General features: G+C 41.5%; 1 protein-coding gene across 2 annotated transcripts in view; it reads left to right on the top strand.

Annotated features, from left to right (window-relative positions):
- atg4b (autophagy related 4B, cysteine peptidase) overlaps window positions 1–19,747 on the top strand; it is a 46,647-nt gene that overhangs the window by 18,592 nt on the left and 8,308 nt on the right. Inside the window, exons 2-9 of one of the 2 annotated variants that reach the window (XM_052017277.1) lie at window positions 1,266–1,367; window positions 7,025–7,096; window positions 9,049–9,147; window positions 9,986–10,087; window positions 13,432–13,504; window positions 14,497–14,576; window positions 16,232–16,431; window positions 17,610–17,688. In XM_052017277.1, coding sequence (XP_051873237.1) covers window positions 1,266–1,367; window positions 7,025–7,096; window positions 9,049–9,147; window positions 9,986–10,087; window positions 13,432–13,504; window positions 14,497–14,576; window positions 16,232–16,431; window positions 17,610–17,688 — 807 coding nt within the window. The remainder of the gene's footprint in view (window positions 1–1,265; window positions 1,368–7,024; window positions 7,097–9,048; window positions 9,148–9,985; window positions 10,088–13,431; window positions 13,505–14,496; window positions 14,577–16,231; window positions 16,432–17,609; window positions 17,689–19,747) is intronic. The other variant, XM_052017278.1, reaches the window with a different exon arrangement.

Below are 19,747 nucleotides of genomic sequence, written 5' to 3'. Positions count from 1 at the left end.
CTTTAAACTCCCCCCCCTAACCTTAAAAGCATGTCCTCTGGTATTTGACATTTCTGCCCTGGGGAAAATATTCTCACTGTCTACCCTATCTATGCCTCTCATAATTTTAAAAAATCTCCATCAGGTCTTCCATCAGCCTCTGACGCTCTAGGGAGAATAACCCAAGTTTGTTCAATGTTTCCTTATGGCTCATACCCTCTAATCCAGGCAGCATCTTGGTAAACCTCTTCCGCACCCTCTGCAGTCTTCACATCCTTCCTATAATGGGGTTACCAGAACCACATGCAATACTCCGAGTGTGGTCTGATTAAGGCTTCATATAGCCGCAGCATGACTTCCTTACTCTTATACTGAACACCCCTATCAATGAAGATGAGCATTCCATACACCTTCTTTACCACCTTGGGATATTGCAAACACATGAGATGGAAAGTAATATGCAAAATGTTTACCTAATTATTGAGATACATTCAGTTGTGTTGCCCACAGTGAAACTGAGACTGAGACAGTTCTCATGTTTTCATTTCAGGTCGTATGTCATTGGTGTTTTACGTCTCAGCTAATCCATTCTTTGGTTTTCAGTCTGTGTGTTGTTTTACTCTTTTTAAATTCTTTTCTAATTGTATATTTCTGTTATGTTTTGAGTATGGGTGGCAGAATTACATACTAGCATTTGGATCACAACGACAGATCATGGGTGATGGTTCACGGGAAAGATCTGATGAGGACAAAAAAAACAATATGAAGGTGGCAGCACTCAACACTTCACTTGTAGCATATATTAGCCAGTAGTTCCATGTGCCCTGTATCCCTCTTCCCCCAAATTCTCTTCCCTGTGACGATTTCTTCCAGCAGACCCAATTCCAGCCGACTGCTTTTATGTTTAACTTTCCATTTTGCTTCTCATCCCTCTTCCCTCCCCACTTCTCTACAGGCCTGTGATAGTATCCTGTAATCCACTTGCACTAGTTCATCCCGATGTCCTCCTCCCCCCTGACATGGTGTACCTCCTCCTCTATCCCTCTTAATCTGATCACCTTCATTCATATTTCTTATCTTGACTCGCCCATCACCCATGACATTGATACCCTGTCCAAGTTAAGAACAAAGCATTGTCATTAGCTGGCGTTGTGATTGTAGTATAGTTTATTCACGAAGGAAAGGCTGACAACCAGGGAAATAAAGAGAATTGAAAACTCTGGGAATGTGTGTTTATCTGCAGACTCTTTTAGATTGATACTGTAACTAGTCTTATTTCTTTGCAGCTACTCTAACATACGATACCTTGAGGTTTGGCGATTTTGAAGACTTTCCGGAAACAAAAGAGCCAGTTTGGATTTTAGGAACCAAGTATAGTGCACTCACAGGTAGGAAGAAGACTGGGAAAATGGTTTGCAACTATAACCTGGGAGAAGAGTTCCCAGGAGCTGGTACATTTTTAGTATTAGGCTAGGAGGGTAACTGCTGGCTAAATCTACAGTGTTAGGACTTGTTGGAAGGTCAAGTAGATGCTGGGCTAGGATTACAGCACTCTAATCATCCCAGCACATTCCCAGCCTTTTGAAGCAATTCTTTAAAGGAGGAAAGTATTGGTCAGTACTTAACTGCAATGTATTTTTTTCTATAGTAGGTCAATTTTCTTCAACATTCAAGTATTTGAACAGCTCAAATCAGCCCTTAATTTTGACAACAGCTAATCTGCAGATTTTCCTGCTCAATTATTCTATGTTTTCATTCTTTAAAGGCTGTTTTATTGATATCTGTTAGTTTTCAATATTACTCCGCACTAATTTAAATTTATTTTCTATATTTAATGGGCTTGGTTTGAATCCATAGACTGATTTCACTTCTTCGTAGAACGATGAAACACAGAAGGAAGCCATTCAGTGTCTGTGCGGCCTTGTATTAAAGCAATTCATTATGTATTACTCTATGTTGCTTTTTTCCCCATAACAGCATAATTATTTTTCCCCTCAAACATTTATCCACTTCTCTTGCAAGTTTTTATTGAATGCTCGTCTATTGCTCTCTTCATGGTGCACATGACAGGGCATGAGAGAGAATGTAAGAAATGGAAGCAGTTACACACCATTTGTAAATCATGGCTAATTTGGTCGTGGTCTCAGCGATTACCTGTCTGACCCCCATAACCGTAGATTCTTGGACTGCAAGGGGATCAATCTCAGTATAATTCCAGAAGATTCATCATTCTATGAGACAAAAAATTGCTCATCTCTTAAAAGACATGTCTGTCTCAAGCCTATTTTCCCTGGTTCTAAATCCGCCACCAGTAGAAACATCCTCCCTGCAAGACCCTTGGTGTCCTTTGTTTCAATTAGACCACCTCTCATTTGCCTAAAATCCAGAGAGTACGTGGACCACCTACTTGATCTTTCCTCACCAGGCAATCCAGTCATCTGGGAGACACAAGAGGCTGCAGATGCTGGAATCTGGAGCAGCAAACAAACTGCTGGAGGAACACGGCGGGTTGAGCAGCATCTGTGGGAGGGAAAGCAATTGTCAATGTGTTGGGTTGAAACCGTTCATCAGGACTGAGAGTGGAGAGGGCCAGTACAAAGAAGAGAGCGGGAGTGGTGAATCAGGGACCCAAGGTGATTGGTGGACTGAGGAGGATGAAAGCTGACAGGTAGGGGAGGGGAAGGGGGTGGAGTTGGGAAACAGTGATAGGTAGATGATTAATGGAGGCAGACAGAGGAAAATAAAGTGAGAGGCAGATCGAGCAAGGTGGGGGGAGGAGAGGGTAAAGGTTAGAGACAGCTGCTGGAGGGAGATAAACAGGAACACAAAGCTCTACCAGTGGTAGAATTGGATAAGTAAAGGAGGTGATTTTAAACTTTATACAGCACGGTAACAGGCCCTTGGTCCAATGATTCAGCACCACCCAATTACACCCATGTTAACCTACTAACCTGTATATCTTTAGAATGTGGGAGGAGACCAGAGCACTTGGAGGAAACCCACGCAGTCACGGGGAGAACGTACAAACTCCTTGCAGATAGGGGCAGGAACTGCTATGCATTACGCTAACCGCTACACTACCGTGATTTGCAGATGGAACCAGAACCAGATGGGGGGGGGGGGGGGTGGGGGGAAATGCCTGTGGGTGAACTATTTGTGTAGTGGGTAGATGGAACCTGGAGGGGGAGGGAATGAACCTGGAGGGGGTGGGTGGGATAGGGGACAAAAATGGGAGAACTGGAGGAGGATCAGAATGGGAGAGAGGAGGGGAGAGGGGAACCATCGGAAGGGAAGGTTACCTAAAATTGGAAAAAAAACTGTTCATGCCATTGGGTTGTAGGCTACCCTGTCTCACCACTCCCACTCTCCTCTTTGAACTGGCTATCTCCCCTCTCCACTCTCAATCCTGAGGCAGAGTTTCGACCCAAATCATCAAAAAAAAACCCCACCACAGATACTGCTCGACACGCTGAGTTCCTCCAGTAGATTGTTTGTTGTTCCTGTGTTCCAAGAATCTGTCCAGCGATTCTTACCCTCACTGTCTCTAAGGCAAGTACATCCCTCCTTAAAAAAGGGTATTGAAGCTGTATGCCAGCTGTGGTCTTGCTAAAGTTTTGCATATTGTTTCTGATTTTCATTTGAATTTGATTCCTTTTTCATAAAGAATATTTTGTTTCCCTTCTGAATAACTTGTTGTACCTTAGTGTTAACTTTGTGTTTCTAGTCCCAAGGATATCCAAATCTCTCTGAACACCAGCATGTATTTTTTAAAAAATCTGCTTTTCTGTCCCTCCATTCAAAGTGGATAACCTCACATTTCCCCACATTATGCTGCATCTGCCATTCTTTTTATCTGCTTATCTATATCCCTCCCTATCTCTGTGTCCTCATTACCTAATTTCCCTCTGATCTTTATATTCTCAGTACGCTTGGATGTCATGTGCTTGGTCCTTCCATCTCGTTCATTTATATCTATTGTAAGTAGCTTATCTTACAATATGCCAGACTCTTCCTTTTCCATCCCTGAGTACGTACGCCCTGTCCTAACAAACAGACCTACCAGAGGTGGTGACACTGTGGTATACAGGTGGGATGCAGTAGCTCTTGAAATCTTCAACGTAGACTCCAGACCCCATGAAATCTCATAGCATCAGGTCATAAATGCGTAAGGAAACCACCTCATAATTACCACCTACAAGTTCTCCCTCAGCTAATCAGTACCCTTCCCTAGTTGAACAATACTTGGAAGAAACATAAAGTAGCAAGAACAAGGATTGTATCTGGGTGAGGACTTCAGTGTACAGCGCCAAGCTTGGCTTGGTAGCCCCATCATTGACTGAGCTGGTGGAGTATTGAAAGACGCAGCTGTCAGACCGTTTATGGCATGTAGTGAATAAACCAGTGTGAGATAAACCAGCTTTACCTTGTCCTCACTCATTTATCTATGGCAGTTGCATCTATCAATGATAGTATTGGTAGAAGTAACTAGCACACAGTCCTTTTGTCCCCTATCCCACCCACCCCCTCCAGCCCCCCATTACCCATCTTCACTCTGAGGATGCCTCCAATGTGTTATCTGGTACAGCAATCATGCTAAATGGGATAGACTGAGAACAGATCTGGCAACTCAAAACTGAGCATCCAAGACATGTTGTAAACTATTAACAGCAGCAGAAATGTACACCAAAATTATGACCTTGTGGTCTGGGGTATCCCTTACTCTGCCATTGCTATTCAGCCAGGAGATCAATCCTAGTTCAATGAGAAATGCAGAAAAGCATGCCAGGATCAGCACCAGGCATACCTAAAAACGAAGAGGTGCAGTCCAGTGAAGGTGTAACGTATGACTGTGTGCATGCTAATCAACTACAAAACACAGCATACAATAGACAAGGTTAACCAATCTTGGAACCATCTGATCAGATCAAAGCTTTGCAGTCCAAGATGAAGATCTTGGGAAGCCAAGATGGATCACCTGTTTCGCACTTCTGGTTGAACATGGCTCGATAAGGTTCAGCCAGAAGTATCAAGTAAATGGATTCACCTCAGCTTCCTCTTGCTGTCCCCACTCTGGTATTGATCATACTATATCTTCAACTTGGAGCAAATCACTAGTTTTCCTTGTTGCAGCTACTATTTTATCATCAGCAAACACATAACAAGGCATATTTTAATGCACTGAATGAGGAAAACATTGACTTGATGCATGGTGACTGAAATGCTGAAGACTTGAAGTCCTTTTCTAGCTATTCCTGTGGTCAAGATGTTCTGGTACAGTTGCAACACGGGTGTTCACCCGACAAGGAGAATTGTCTAGCAATGTCACGTCAATTAAAAATAAGCATGTCCAACTTTGTTCCTTTTCTAAAATCGTTGGGTCAATGAAAGTGCTAATTAGCCATGCTTACTAGTAACCAGATGTTTTCATTGACTTTTGCTGGAAGCAGAAGGTTCAGATCAATAACATTAATGCCATGCAACTACTGGGCAATAACTGGCTAGGCACCTGCTCCTGGCATTTAAACCCAACATCAACTTCCAATGGGTCACTATTGACCTGAACCTTAACAGTCTAGCACAAATGGAAAGGTGACAAGAGAAGGCCATACACCAAACACTAAACAATGCGTCTCACCTTCTGACTTGCCAAAGGATCTCTGTCCAAGGGAGAAATCAGGGATGTGGTAGAATAGCAAGAGCTGGAACAACAGTCTAAGGTATACATCCATCCAGGACAAAATAGTTTGCTTAATCAACACATTAAAACATTGACTCACCCCAGCATCAGGCCATCACTGCCGCAGCATATACCACCTACGAAATGCACTACAACGTCTCACCCAAACAACTTCAGTGGCAGCTGCACAATCCAATGAACTCTACCACCTAGAAAGACAAGGGCAGCTGGCTCATGGAATTATTTCCTCCTGCAGGATCCTGTCTGAGTTACAAGTATAAAGCAACTTAAAAGTATATTGCCATCCCTTCATTGTTGCTGGGTCAAAATTGAGGAAATTCCTCACTGGTATCATTGCACACAAACTACACACTAACTTCATTTGAAATGTAAAGATTAAGTAAAACCCCACATGCTCTGAATGAATTAATAAATTCTAATCCCATGTTATGTTTATATGCATTATCAATCAATGTCTCTGTTTTAATCTGGCAGTATACCAACAATTGTTTATAAGTAAAATGGACCAAATAGTACATGAAGTCTTCCCTCTTGGGTTCATTCCTATTGCTCTGGTTCCAAGAAGAGCTCGAGGTTTTGCTCATTGGTCTGAACAGTGTTTATCTACTGATAAGTGCCCCTATAGCGCATAATTCAAAAATTAGCCTTTGGTGGACAGTGAGGGAAAAAACTCCAGGCTGCAAAGTGACGTAGATGGTCTCGTCAATTGGGCAGAAAAGTAGCAGGTTAATTTAATCCAGAGAAATGTGAGATAATGCATTTGGGGAGGTACAACAAGGCAAAGTAGAAGACTTAATGGGAGGAAAAGTAGTATAGTGGAACAGAGGGACCTTGGAGTGTATATGCACTGTTCCTTAAAGGTGGCAATGTAGATCAAGGAGGTAGTTAAAAGGGCATGTTGGATGCTGTACTTTATAACTGGACCATTGAGCATAGGAACAGATAAGTTGTGCTAGAACTGTTTATAACATGAATTAGGCCAGAGCGAGTTCTGCATGTAGTTCTGGTCAGCACGTCACAATAAATATGTAATTTGCACTGGGGAGAGTACAGAGGAGATTTAAGAGGATGTTACCAGGACTGGAAAATTATAACTATGAGGAGAGATTGTATAAGTTTAGAGTTCTCTTTGGAACTGAGGAGATTCAGTGGGACTTTAATTGAGGTATTTAAAATTATGGTGTGGGCTTAGAAAGAATAGCAAGGACTTTTTTCTCTCATAAATCAGGTCAAAAACCAGGGGATAGATCTAAAGTATTTGGTGGAAGGATTAGACGGGAGATGAGGTCTGCACCACAAAGTCCAATGGCAGTCTCATTCTGAGTCTTTTTCATTTTTTTTAATCAGATAAAGACGAGATCTTTGCAGACGTCACTTCACGACTCTGGTTTACCTACAGGAAGAATTTCTCTCCTATTGGTAGGTATTTATTGGTCTTTCACAGCCAAGCTTCATTGGTTTGTAAAACCATTTTGCACTTCTTTAAAGGAATATTCTGCACACAGTTCAGATATTGGATAGCACTAAATGAGAACAGATAGCCAAGTAGCCAAGTCATAAAGCAGAGAAATAGGACCTTCTGCCCACTGAGTTCATGCCGATTGTCAAATACCCGTTTACACTAATATTACTCTAATCCCATTTTATTCTCTCCACATTCCCAACAATTACCCCTAGATTCCATCAGTAAACTACACACTAAGGGCAATTTGCAATAGCCAATCAACCTACCAACCAGCACATCTTTGGCATGTAAGTAAACCATAGCATCTAGATGAAACCTACACAGTCATAGGGAGAACATGCAAACTCCACACAGACAGCAAGGGAGGTCAGGATAGAATCCTGGTTGCTAGAGCTGTGAAGCAGCATCTCTACTAGCTGTGCCATTGTGCTGCCTATAGCGTTGTGCTAGTAGCATGGCTATATACATTTGGACAACATCTGTTGTTAGACCATTGAATATCCTGCAGTGAACTACAGGCTAGAATCTGAACAAGTGTATTTCATAATGTCTTTTTCTAGCTGAATATCATCACTAATACAATTTGTTGCACTTAATTTGGATGAGGAAAAAGAGAACTTTAAATCTAGGTTTGATGACATTGAGTTTGGTGGCACAGTAAATAATGTAGATGGCAGCTGTTACAGAGGACATTGATTAGATTAGTGTGGGAAAATCGAGAACAAGAAGACATAACATTTATCTTAGAGCTAGGTTTTTCAGGAACGACATCAGAGAGGTCTAGTATGCGCGGGAATTTGGAACACTTTCCCCAAAAAATACAACCTGGGGTTGACTTGAAAATTTCAAATCTGAAGTTTAGTTTTTCTTTATCTAATCTGGTCAGGTTTGATGGAAATTGGTCATTGACCTGAAATGTTAATTTTGTTTCCACTCCACAGATGCTGCCTGACCTGCTGAGTATTTTCAGTATCCATTGTTTTGATTTTAGATTTCTGGCATTCACAATACTTTGCTTTATCATTGCTAGATTTTGATAGATGAGTATATTGAAGCCTATGGAACCTTAGTGGGAAGATGGATTTAAGATACAGATCAAATACTGAGCAAATGAATGGCTACCATTCTATTTATCCTATGTAATCCTCTCAATTATATATTCCAGTTGCAAGACGTTTGACCTGTCTGTGAATTCTGTCTCTGTGAATTTCTTGACCTGAGTGGTCGTAACATGGGTGTCACCTGTATAGTATATCAATTTAGAATATTTTTGGCACTATCCTAAAAACACTACCACATGTACGCGAGCAGTACCCAACTCTACTTCTCTGCACCTGTCTTGAACCTGCTGTGATCTTCCAATTGTTAGCTTGTTTCCAACCAGTTGGATAAGCAAATTCCCACAAATGAAAACCTTTTTATACTTTCTTACCAAATTCCTCATCATTTTAAACATGAGTATTAGGCCACCTTTCGGTCCTTGTTGACTGAAATAAAAAGAGGAAATGCTGGAAACGCTCAGCAAGGCAGACAGCATTCATAAAGAAATGGTTAACATTTTGGGTTAGAGTTCTGATGAAAGCTGTTTGATCTGAATTGTTAACTCTGTTTCTCTTTTCACAGACCTGCTGAGTATTTCCAGCATTTTCTGTGTTTGTTTTCTATTAAGAGCCTGGGCTGGGTGTTTGACACAGAACAATCAGTCTTATTAGCTTTAGTGTTGCCATATTTTGTCTTTGTCTTTGTGAGATTTCTATCACTGAGTAAAATTTTATTGTGGTTGTTTATCCTGTGACTGGATTTCTTCCTTTCAGTTCCCCAGGAAAGGTTATGATCACTATAATAAATGTATAGTATTTATTGCATGTTGTCATCATTAACTCTTGCATTCTTCTGATGTGAACAGGAGGCACGGGGCCCACCTCCGATAATGGTTGGGGCTGCATGTTGCGATGTGGACAGATGATCTTGGCTCAGGCTCTCATCTGCAGACATTTAGGTCGAGGTGAGTTTCATGAACTGGTTCAAACCTTGCATCAGAATCATTTGGGCAAGGTAGGAACTTAATGGCGGAGAAATGGATTGTTCAACGTTTTTGTCCCTGTCAGTAAATAGAGTTAGAAATGAGGGCTTTGGACAGAATTCAGTGTTTACTTTCTCCGCTTGTAAAGATAAACAAAGTGAGTCAGAATCAGATTTATTATCGCTGACATATGACGTGAAATTTGTTGTTTCGCGGGAGCAGTACAGTGCAAAGATATAAAAATCTATAAGTTACAAAAATAATAGTGCAGAAAAATAATGAGGTAGTATTCATGGATCGTTCAGAGACCTGATGGAGGGGAAGAAGCTGTTCCTGAATTATTGAGTGTAGGTCTTCAGGCTCCCCGATGGTAGTAACGAGAAGAGGGCATCTCCCAGATAGTGAGGTACTTAGTGATGGATGTCGTCTTCTTGAGGCACCACCTCTTGATGAGGTCCTCTATGGTGGGGAGGGTTGTGTCTGTGATGGAGCTGGCTAAAGCTGTAACCCTCTGCAGCCTCTTGCAATCCTGTGCATTGGAGCCTCCATACCAGGCAGCGATGCAACCAGTCAGGATGCTCTCCACTGTAAGAGTCTTTGGTGATAAACTGAATCTCCTGGAACTCCTAACGAAGTAGATCTGCTGGTGTGCCTTCTTTGTGATTGCATCAATGTGTTGGGCCTCCACCCACCTGCCTGTGGTACTGAGGAGTTGCAAGAAATATTGCAGTATTCCTGTTCATTGAAAATTTGTTTCCTGCAGTTTTCAGCAGAACGCCATTTGTCTCTATTTCCTTCCTTCTCTCCTCTTTCTTTGCAGACTGGAGGTGGGAAAATGGGAAACAGCAAAGGGATGAATATTACAATGTATTGAATGCATTTCTTGACAAAAAGGACAGCTACTACTCTATTCATCAAATAGGTGAGCTGTTTACCACTACATGTAATAAGGAGAACTACATGGGAGTTAGAGCATTGAATATGTTCACCTTGTCAGTTACTCACCCATAATCCTAAAAATTCTTGTAATTTTTATCCAATCTAACTAAAGGGTTGAGATTTTCTGCCTCAACACTCCTTTCAAGTGAATTTATGTGGTTTCACAACTTTGAGATAAACACTCTCCATCTCCCTTTTCTAACTCTCTTGTCTATATTCATAGCTATTGCTTCTCTAGTTAAGTGATGATCTACTTTCATAATTCAGACATTTCCATCATGTAGTTCCATAATCTGGGTTATTATAGTAAACTGATTTTTGGGTATTGCTCAGGTCCTTACCAGTTATAGCTAGTAAATGCTCACCCACAATTTGTCTTCTATACAGGCAACTCCTGCGTTCCCAGAAAACTGTCAGTATCACAACTTTTTGTAACACGAAGCCATGCCATCTGTGCATGCGCCAAGAAATGCGAGCTGAAAATAAAATAAAAATTGACACACACATTCCGTGAGAGCAATTTTTATTCCATCTCTCTGATTTTTGGGTAGGGATTTGTGAATTCTGTATCTGTGAATTCCGTGACCTGAATGGTCATAACATGGGTGTCGCCTGTATAGTATATCAATTTAGCATATTTTTGGCACTATCCTAAAAACACTACCATATGTACGCGAGCAGTACCCAACTCTACTTCTCTGCACCTGTCTTGAACCCGTTGTGATCTTTCATTTGTTAGTTTGTTTCCAACTAGTTGGATAAGCAAAAATTTCTTCCAACTAAATACTGGAAAGTCTGAAACCTTGGTTTTTGGCTTCTGTCACAAGTTAGCTTCATGGCAACTGTTTGAAATTGCACAAGATAGTTCAAGATCTTGGGATCATGTTTGACCTGCAACATCAGTTTTGCTTGTTATCATTTTACTTGATAACATTCCTCTGTCACACCAAAGTACTTCATAAATGGAAGCAGTTGTTGCTGTGGGCACGTCAGCAATCAGATCCTTTGGGTGGTTTGTCTGCAAACCACTGTAATATTGTGCCAGTAAGTGACTGAAAATTTGTATCTCTTTTACACTCTCTCGGAGCCCGCACACAAGTGTTCAGTTCCAATGACTTCTGTGGTCAGAATGAGTTGGTGATGCACCAGTTCTTTTCTGCGTTGTTAGTTGATGCAGATTGAAATAAAAATATCAACATTTTGAGTCTGTTCATGATTTAATTTGCCCAAGATTCCACTTTGCATTTACCCTTTCCCTACATGCCCTGCTTAGTGTCTTTAATGTGTAAGCAGGAAAGGACAGTTAAGTGTTGGTATCTGGTTGCTGGATTTATGAAATGTTATTCGTTTAACTGAACTAATGCACGTTATACTCTTTATTGGGCTATAGGTAAAAACAAAGCTTACTCCACTGGACTAGAGCATAGAGCAGTTCCCTAATAATTTGATTAAACATTATCAATTTAAGTTGGATCCATTATCGTTGACCCAGTGAGGTTTGTGATTCCTGCGTGTATAAACACAGATGTCTCTGCCCTAAATAAACAGAACTCTTAAAATGCTGGGGCCTGCAACTTTGAAATTGATCTTAAATCAAATAGTGAATGGATTTTTGTTTTTGACAGACAGACAAGTGACTGGCCACTTTAAATATTGAAAAAGTGACACATGAGGACTGTATTTGTATTGCCACAGATCAGACAGCATCTAAATGAATTTTCATTGTGCTGTCTCCAAAGCTTCAATATCCATCCAATGTTTTGTCTAATACCAGGCATGCCCCTTACTGCCCATTGTTTCTGCATTTACCGATGTGGAGGAACCTCGCTGACTGTTGGACCCCACAGCACTGCCACCTCCATTGTCACCAAGGCCAATGCCCACTACTTAAGGAGAGAGACCAGCTGCCAATGCTGCAATCACCTCATTAGAAGGAGACATAAACTGCTGTGTTCACTGAGAGGGCACTTCTCTATAACTGCTGCAGTCACTGGGCAAGAATGGGCTTCACTGTAAGGGCTGCAGGGCATTCTTGAGCACAGTTAGGGATAGATAATTGATGTTGGTCTTTCCAACAACGCCCACATCCTTTTTTGTGCAAATAAAGATCAGAATAAGGGGGTGTAAAAAAAAAAGTCATGGACGGATCAAATAAAATTTAGGGGGATTTCCTTTTTAATAGACTTTGATGAGAATGTGGAACACTCTGCCAAATGAAGAGGGGCTTGATGTGTACAAGGATGTGGAGGGAATAGAAGGTTGGAAGATGCAATTGAATTGAGAGGAATCTCCTGAGAAATATAGATTTCATCATTGACAAGTTGGGCTGAATGGTTTGTGTACATGGTATGCAATAATAAAGTTGCCATCCTTTTTAAATAAAAATAGCCCATGCAACCTCCATTGCAAACATCATGTACTCATATAATCCAAGTCTGGAACCTACCTTCCAAGCAATCTGATGCCCGCTCTTGGACTTCTCTTTGCCTTTGCCTGTTCTTCCCTATAAGCAACAAAAAAAATGTTCCATTGTCTTAGACTAGACCTGTTTGACAATGATTAGCACCTGGTGCGGTGTTAGAGAGTCTGCTCGAATCTGAATCAGAATTTGTGCCAAGCTCGTGAAGTGATATGTAATAAACTTGATATGAAGGCACAGTGTGTCTGTCAAAATATAACACCAGGCGTTGTTGTGTATACAATGCATAAACATGCTTTATTCATCATCACCATACAAAAACATGGGTGATTAACAAACATTGGAGTTCAGTTTTGTTGGATAGCTGGGAAAAAGTAGAATTAATCAAATTGAGGTGCAGAAACAGAAAAGGAGCACCTTCCAGTTCTATGGCAGAAGTATTAGGCAGATGAACCTGAATGAGTCTGTAATACATGGATCAGCCTGAGTTCTGGGTTCATAACCCGTGACTCACTATTGTGGAAGTGGAAACTTCTTCCCAAGGCATTTTGATCACCTGGTAATGAGCTTGGAACATATGACAGCATGGACTTTGCCCACAGAAATGTGATAGGATTTAATCTGGACACAGTTACTGTATTTTAATATTTAAACTGTGTTAATATTTGATATTTTCATAATTAACACATTTGAAATAATTATTTTGTAATTTTAGGTAGTAAATTCTGGTGTTTCCAAATATTTGGTTCATAAGCCACGCCTGAATACTGAATTAATGCTTTAACTTAATTTGGGGCCTTCCACCAACTTGTATGCTACAGTGTGAGAGGCTGGTTATCAGAGTGGATGTGTTGATTGGGAATTTGCATCTAGGAAAAGAAAACATTGTCTCTTTTCTCCTGAATCAGCTCAAATGGGAGTCGGAGAAGGGAAGTCAATTGGTCAGTGGTATGGTCCAAACACAGCAGCACAAGTATTGAAGTAAGTATGAATCCAATCAGCAGTAGCATGTGAGAGTCTGGCTAATACTGTGAGAATAACTAGTGTACTGCAACTGTTGAGCAATGTGCCAAGGAGGTTTTCCTCTTGCATATGTACATCATTTTTAAAAATGTTTTTGTTTTGGACCTAATAATATTCTAATGTGGTTTGGGAATTTTAAACTGCTAATATACTAGTGATGATTCACTGGATCCATATCCCAAATTGGTGCGTTATGCCCCGATATTAAAGATTGACTCCATTTCTAAGCAATGATAACGAATATCTCTTTAGAAATGGAATTCATGGTTGTAAGGGGACTACCAACGGTGTTAGATAAAACACAAGTACTCAGCAGGTCAGGCAGCACCTGCGGAGAAAAATCAGAGTTAACATTTCAGGTTAATGATCTTCCATCAAAACTGGGAACAGTTAGAAATGAAACAAGTTGAATGTTGCAGAGATGGGGAGAGGTGGCGAGAACGAAAAGGAAAGTCTGTGATAAGCTGGAGATTGGGTAAGATTGGTGCTAGCTGGTAGAGGGTGTTAGAGGCTAGTGATTAACTTGCAACATATCTGGAGGAGCAATATGTCAATAGGAGGAGATGAATGAAATATGAAATACCGGAAAAGGGGGAAGAAAAATCAAATCTGCTGGAACACGAGATTCTAGATGGGAATGGAGGGTTATCGGAAATCATTGAATTTATTGTTGTCCTCAGGACTGTAATGTCCCAGGTTGGAAGATGAGGTGTTCTTGCATTGACCTTCATTGGAATGATATAGGAGGCTAAGGACTGGTCAGAGTGAGAAGGTGAATCAAGTGACAACCAACTGGAAGTTGAGAATCACCCTTGCTGATTGAATGGATGGGTTCTGCTTATACAGCTAAACTGGACTGGGAATTGAGCATGGGAACTGATCTACATGGCGCTCTGTGTGTGTGTGTGTTTATCATAATTCACACAAGATAATGATATTCCTTATTTTAGGAAGCTGACATTTTTTGACAACTGGAGCTCATTAGCAGTTCATGTGGCGATGGATAACACTGTAATAATCGACAACATCAGTGAGTATCACCACAGATTGAATCCTAGTATTGTGTATTTATGCTGTCACCCTGAGTTTGCACTTTTTTTTCTGTTATGTCTGTTTGGTTTGCGGGGGGTGGTTGCGGTGATGAGTTGCAAGTCCGAGCCCAATTCTGGCGCAACATCAGAATCTTTTGAATGAGGTGTTAAACTGGGGCATTGCTTGTTGTTGCTACAATTAGGTGGGCAAAAATAATCCCATGGCAATATTTGAGGAAAATCCTGTCATTTTCCTGATCCTATTTGTTATCAAGTAATTCATTCTACTGTTTATGACTGAATCCTGTTAGATCTGTACACGTCTGCAGGCTCCCTGCGTAAGTTCGTGTACTTCACATCTTATTGTAGGCAAAACACTAGGAAGCCTATTTCAGTGACCTTTCAGTGGTTCCCTGCTCTGGTTGTAGGGAGAGAGCCCAAAACTAATTTCTATCTTGCAGTACAAAACTGTTGATAATCTTGTACTTCCATGTAGGCATTTGAAACCAAACATTACTTCCTATTGCCAGCTTTCTCCTTGTTTCTTATATCCACATTAATTAAACTCCTTATACAAATATCTTGGTGTAATTCTGCTTTCTTGCCAGTGCTGGCAATGTAGCCTAAATTGTCATGTATCTAAATGCTGAACAAAGTGAATAGTATTATGACCTAAAGAAGGGGCTGATTTTGTTTTTTAAGGCATACACTGGCTGTGACCACTGATGGCAGGGCCGGTATTCAATACCCTTGTAAAATTGGTGGTCTGTCACTTTGAACCACTGCAGCTCTTGTGAACTTGGAGATTCCCAAAATTTTAACCAGTGAGAATAATAGAAGGACACTACACTTTTCCAAGTCTGCACAATGTGCGAGTTGGTGTGAGCTGGCCTGTGGCGCTGTTTCCACGCGTGGCTTTTGGAGATGCTGTCGAAGAATCCTTGATAACTACTGTAGTGTCTCTTGCAAGTGGGACACACTGCAGGCATAGTGCACTGATCTTGGAGGGAGGGAAGTGTTTAGGGGATGGATGAGATGCCAATCAAACAGGGTACCTTATTCAAGATGATATTGAGCTTAGAGACACAAGCGACTGCAGATGCTGGAATCTGGAGCAAAAACTCAGTGGGTCAGGCAGCAACTGTGGAGGGAAATGGACAGTCGATGTTTCGGGTCGAGACCTTTCATCTGAGCTGAAAGAGTAGATGGGATATAGCCAGTATTAAGAGGTGAGGGGATGGGGTGGATCAAGAGCTGGCAAGCAATAGGTAGGTCCGGGTGAGGGGGTGTGATAGGCAGATGGGGGAGGGAAGAAGCTGGGAGGTGATAGGTGGAGGCAACAAAGGACTGCAGATGATGGAATCTGATAGGAAGGAAGGTGGAGCATGGAACTAAATAAGGGAGGTGGGGTGGGCAGATGGGAACAGTGCAGGGAATGGCTTGTTGGGTGTCATTGAACTATGTTCGTCAATGCATGGGAAGAACATGTCTTGTGGTTGGTGGAAAGTCAAAGATGAATTATTCAAATTATTCATATTGAATACACAACTTCTGACCTGATCTTATAAAAATGGCTTAATAAAGCTAGCTAAGAATTACGACTTGTTTCCTTGCAAATGCTTCTTCCTTCTTTTCACATCTTGCTTTGTAATAGAGATGCTGTGCCAGTCTGAAAATGCGTATGGAGGGGCAGCAGCAGCATTCCCTCAAGCCGATGGCCCAAGACCATTCAATGGGTATCCATCAGGTGCAAACTCCTCAGAAGATGCATTGTTGTGGAAACCATTAGTATTGCTAATACCCCTGAGGCTGGGACTCAGTGAGATCAATGAATCGTACATCAAAACACTAAAGGTACAGTTTTTTTTAGTCCCCCAGTAATGCTCAGACGGTATGGTGCAAATTAGAAAAGCAAATGATTGATCTGCTCTACAAAGCAGTTTTGGCAATTCATTGCGTCCAGCATGCCTGCAGTCGTTAACAGAACTGACCACACCGTCATCTCCCAAAGCCTCTCTTCCATTGTCTTGCCAAGTGAGATTGTCCTCACCTGGTTCCATTCTTATCTATTCGCACACAGCCAGGAGATCTACTGCAATGTCATCTTTCCCTACTCTACTCAAGAGTTCAGTTGTTCCTTTACCACCACCTCCTCAGCAAATAACCTCCACCCCACCCCTTCTCAACAGAAGGATCTGGCTTTGACTTTCTATTTCTCATCCACTTGAACATCATCCAAAGATACAACTCTTCTACATGTATGTTGATGACACCAAGTTCTGTGTCACCAATTAATTCACTGCTTTGTCCGATGATCGACATGGGATAAGCAGAAATATTGGGAACACCGAAACCACTGGCTTCAATCCGCACTGGGAATTCCGTTTTCTAGCCACTGATTCCATCTGTCTCCCTGGTCACTGTCTGAACCTCAACCAGATTGTTACATCACAGCACCAACTTCCAACTCCACATCCCCTCCATGGCCAAGACCTCCTAATTCCACCTGCACGGCATCTCAGTTCCTCTCCTGCATAAGTTCGCACCCAAGCATGGCTTTGTTTTGGTACTCGACTACTCCAAAGTAATCCTGGCAGACAACTATCTTCCACTCCCTATAAACAGGAGGTCATCCTATTCCCTGCTAACCTCTCCTCTCACTGTTCACACCTCAAATCCATTTATCCTGTGCTCATCCACAATGTGCTGTTTTTTCAGTGTCTCATTTTCAATCCCTTATTTTTTTAAATAACCCATCCAAATCTGAAACTTTCCCCAGCCCCATAATCTTCCAAGTTATTTGTGCTCGTCCATCTCTGGCCACTTGCACCTCCCTAATGTTTTAATCGCTCCATCATTGGTCTCCCTACCTTTAATTGTCAAAGCCCTTACCTAGGGACTTCCCTAAACTTCTTCACCCCTTTCCTTCTTTGAGACCTACCTGCTATGGATCATTTCCTTCCACACTTTAGCCCACGTTCCCTCCTTGGGACTGCACCTGTTTCATTCATTAATCAGAGTTTCTCTTTCAGAAATGCTTTATGTTGCCACAATCTCTAGGAGTCATTGGTGGAAAGCCAAACAGTGCCCATTATTTCATCGGCTACGTAGGTCAGTAATTAACGAAAAGTATCTTTATTCCTGTTATCTCTTTATTCTTGTTAAATGGCTGCTGTAATTTTCAGTAAATTAAAAAATATAATGAATAGTTGACAGTGTATATTGGGGTAGTGATCGTGAACATTGTGTTAGCCATGTCAGATAATAGGCCTTGTGGTTTAAGGAACAGTGGATAATGGGTAACAAGTAAAACTGGTATTGGTATTGGTTTATCATTGTCACTTGTATCGAGGTACAGTGAAAAGCTTGTCTTACAAACCCATTGTACAGGTCAATTCATTACACAGTGCAGTTACATTGAGTTAGTACAAAGTGCATTGATGTAGTACAGGTAAAAAAACAGTAACAGTACAGAGTAAAGTGTCACAGCTACAGAGAAAGTGCAGTGCAATAAGGTGCAAGGTCACAACAAGGTAGGTCATGAGGTCATAGTCCATCTCGTTGTATAAAGGAACCGTTCAAGCTGGAACCAAAAGCAAAAACAGAAAATGATGGAAGAACTGAGCCAATCTGTTTGCAGCCTCCCTCACTACCATAGTGAGGCCCAACATAAACTAGAGAAACAACAACATCTCCTTCACCTGAGCACTTTCCTCCCCTCCTTCCTTCCTTCCTCCCTCCCCTCCCTTCCTTCCTTCCTCCCTCACTTCCTTGCTTCCTTTATTTCTTCCTTCCTTCCTCCCTCCCCTCCCTTCCTTCCTTCCTCCCTCCCCTCCTTCCTTCCTACCTCCCTCCCCTCCTTCCTTCCTACCTCCCTCCCCTCCTTCCTTCCTTCCTCCCTCCCCTCCTTCCTTCCTTCCTCCCTCCCCTCCTTCCTTCCTCCCTCCCTCCCTCCCCTCCTTCCTCCCTCCCTCCCTCCCCTCCTTCCTCCCTCCCCTCCTTCCTTCCTTCCTTCCTCCCTCCCCTCCTTCCCTGTATTAGTTTTCAAATTAATACAGATTAATATATAACATCAATCAGGAGAACAGTCATGGCATGGATAATCATAAAGAACAATAAAATATAAAAAAAATCTGTAGATCCCATGATCTCTTAGTAAATGAATATAATGTAAAAGAAAGGAAAGAAAAAGATTTATTATATATATAAAAGAAAGAAAAAAAATCCCCAAATCAATAAGAAAAATTATAAACAATATATCAAACTAAACTAAACTAAACAGAAAAATTAAAAAAAAAACAAAAAAAAAGACTGGACTGAAATTCCTCAGTAGAAACAGAGCAATATTATGTCGTCAACTCCATTCCTTTAAGTTGGAAAGTTATTGAAAGGGGATCTACATCATGTGAAAATATTGAATGAATTTTCCAACTTGAGGTACACTGCTCTCTCATTTCCCATTATCATGCTTCTCACTTTTTTCCTATAAAATGCCTCCCTGAAGGTCAGTACTTGTGCTCCCTTTCGCCTGTCTTAACCTAGGAGACACAAGAGACTGCAGATGCTGGAATCTGGAGCATGAAACAAACTGCTGGAGGAACTCAGTTCGTCAGGCAGCATCTGTGGAGGGAAAGGGATGGTCGACATTTCAGATCCGATGCAGATTCTCAACCTTAAATGTTGACTATCTCCGCAGATGCTGCTTGATCTGCTGAGTTCCTCCAGCAGTTTGTTTTTTGCTGTCGTATCTCCGTACAGTCTTTTGTCTCACACCTCCCTCCGCCCACCTCTGTTTTGAAAACTATAAACCCTCCAAACTCCCTCCAGTTCTGAGGAAGAATCCCTGACCCAAAACATGACTGGTTTCTCTTTCCACAGATGTTGCCTGACTGGCTGAGTTCTTCCAACATTTCTGTTTTTGATTTAGTGGATAATGGGTATTGTGAGATGGTAGTCTGTTGACAATAACCAAGGGGTTAGGAATAAGGGATGGAGATGAATAAGCAGTTTTATATCCCTTCAGCTTGCAAGGTCCTGAGTAAATCATATTCAAGCATCCTGTAAGCTGTTCACTCCCTATGTGCTTGGTATCTTCTGCCATTCTTGGGAAATAATTCAATTGAAGATACGGTGGATACATTCTGCAAGGTGTGTAAACTTAGAAGAATTT

Source organism: Pristis pectinata, chromosome 6, assembly GCF_009764475.1.
Source record: "Pristis pectinata isolate sPriPec2 chromosome 6, sPriPec2.1.pri, whole genome shotgun sequence".
Classification (NCBI taxonomy): domain Eukaryota; kingdom Metazoa; phylum Chordata; class Chondrichthyes; order Rhinopristiformes; family Pristidae; genus Pristis; species Pristis pectinata.
This window is presented reverse-complemented; position numbering and strand designations above follow the sequence as displayed.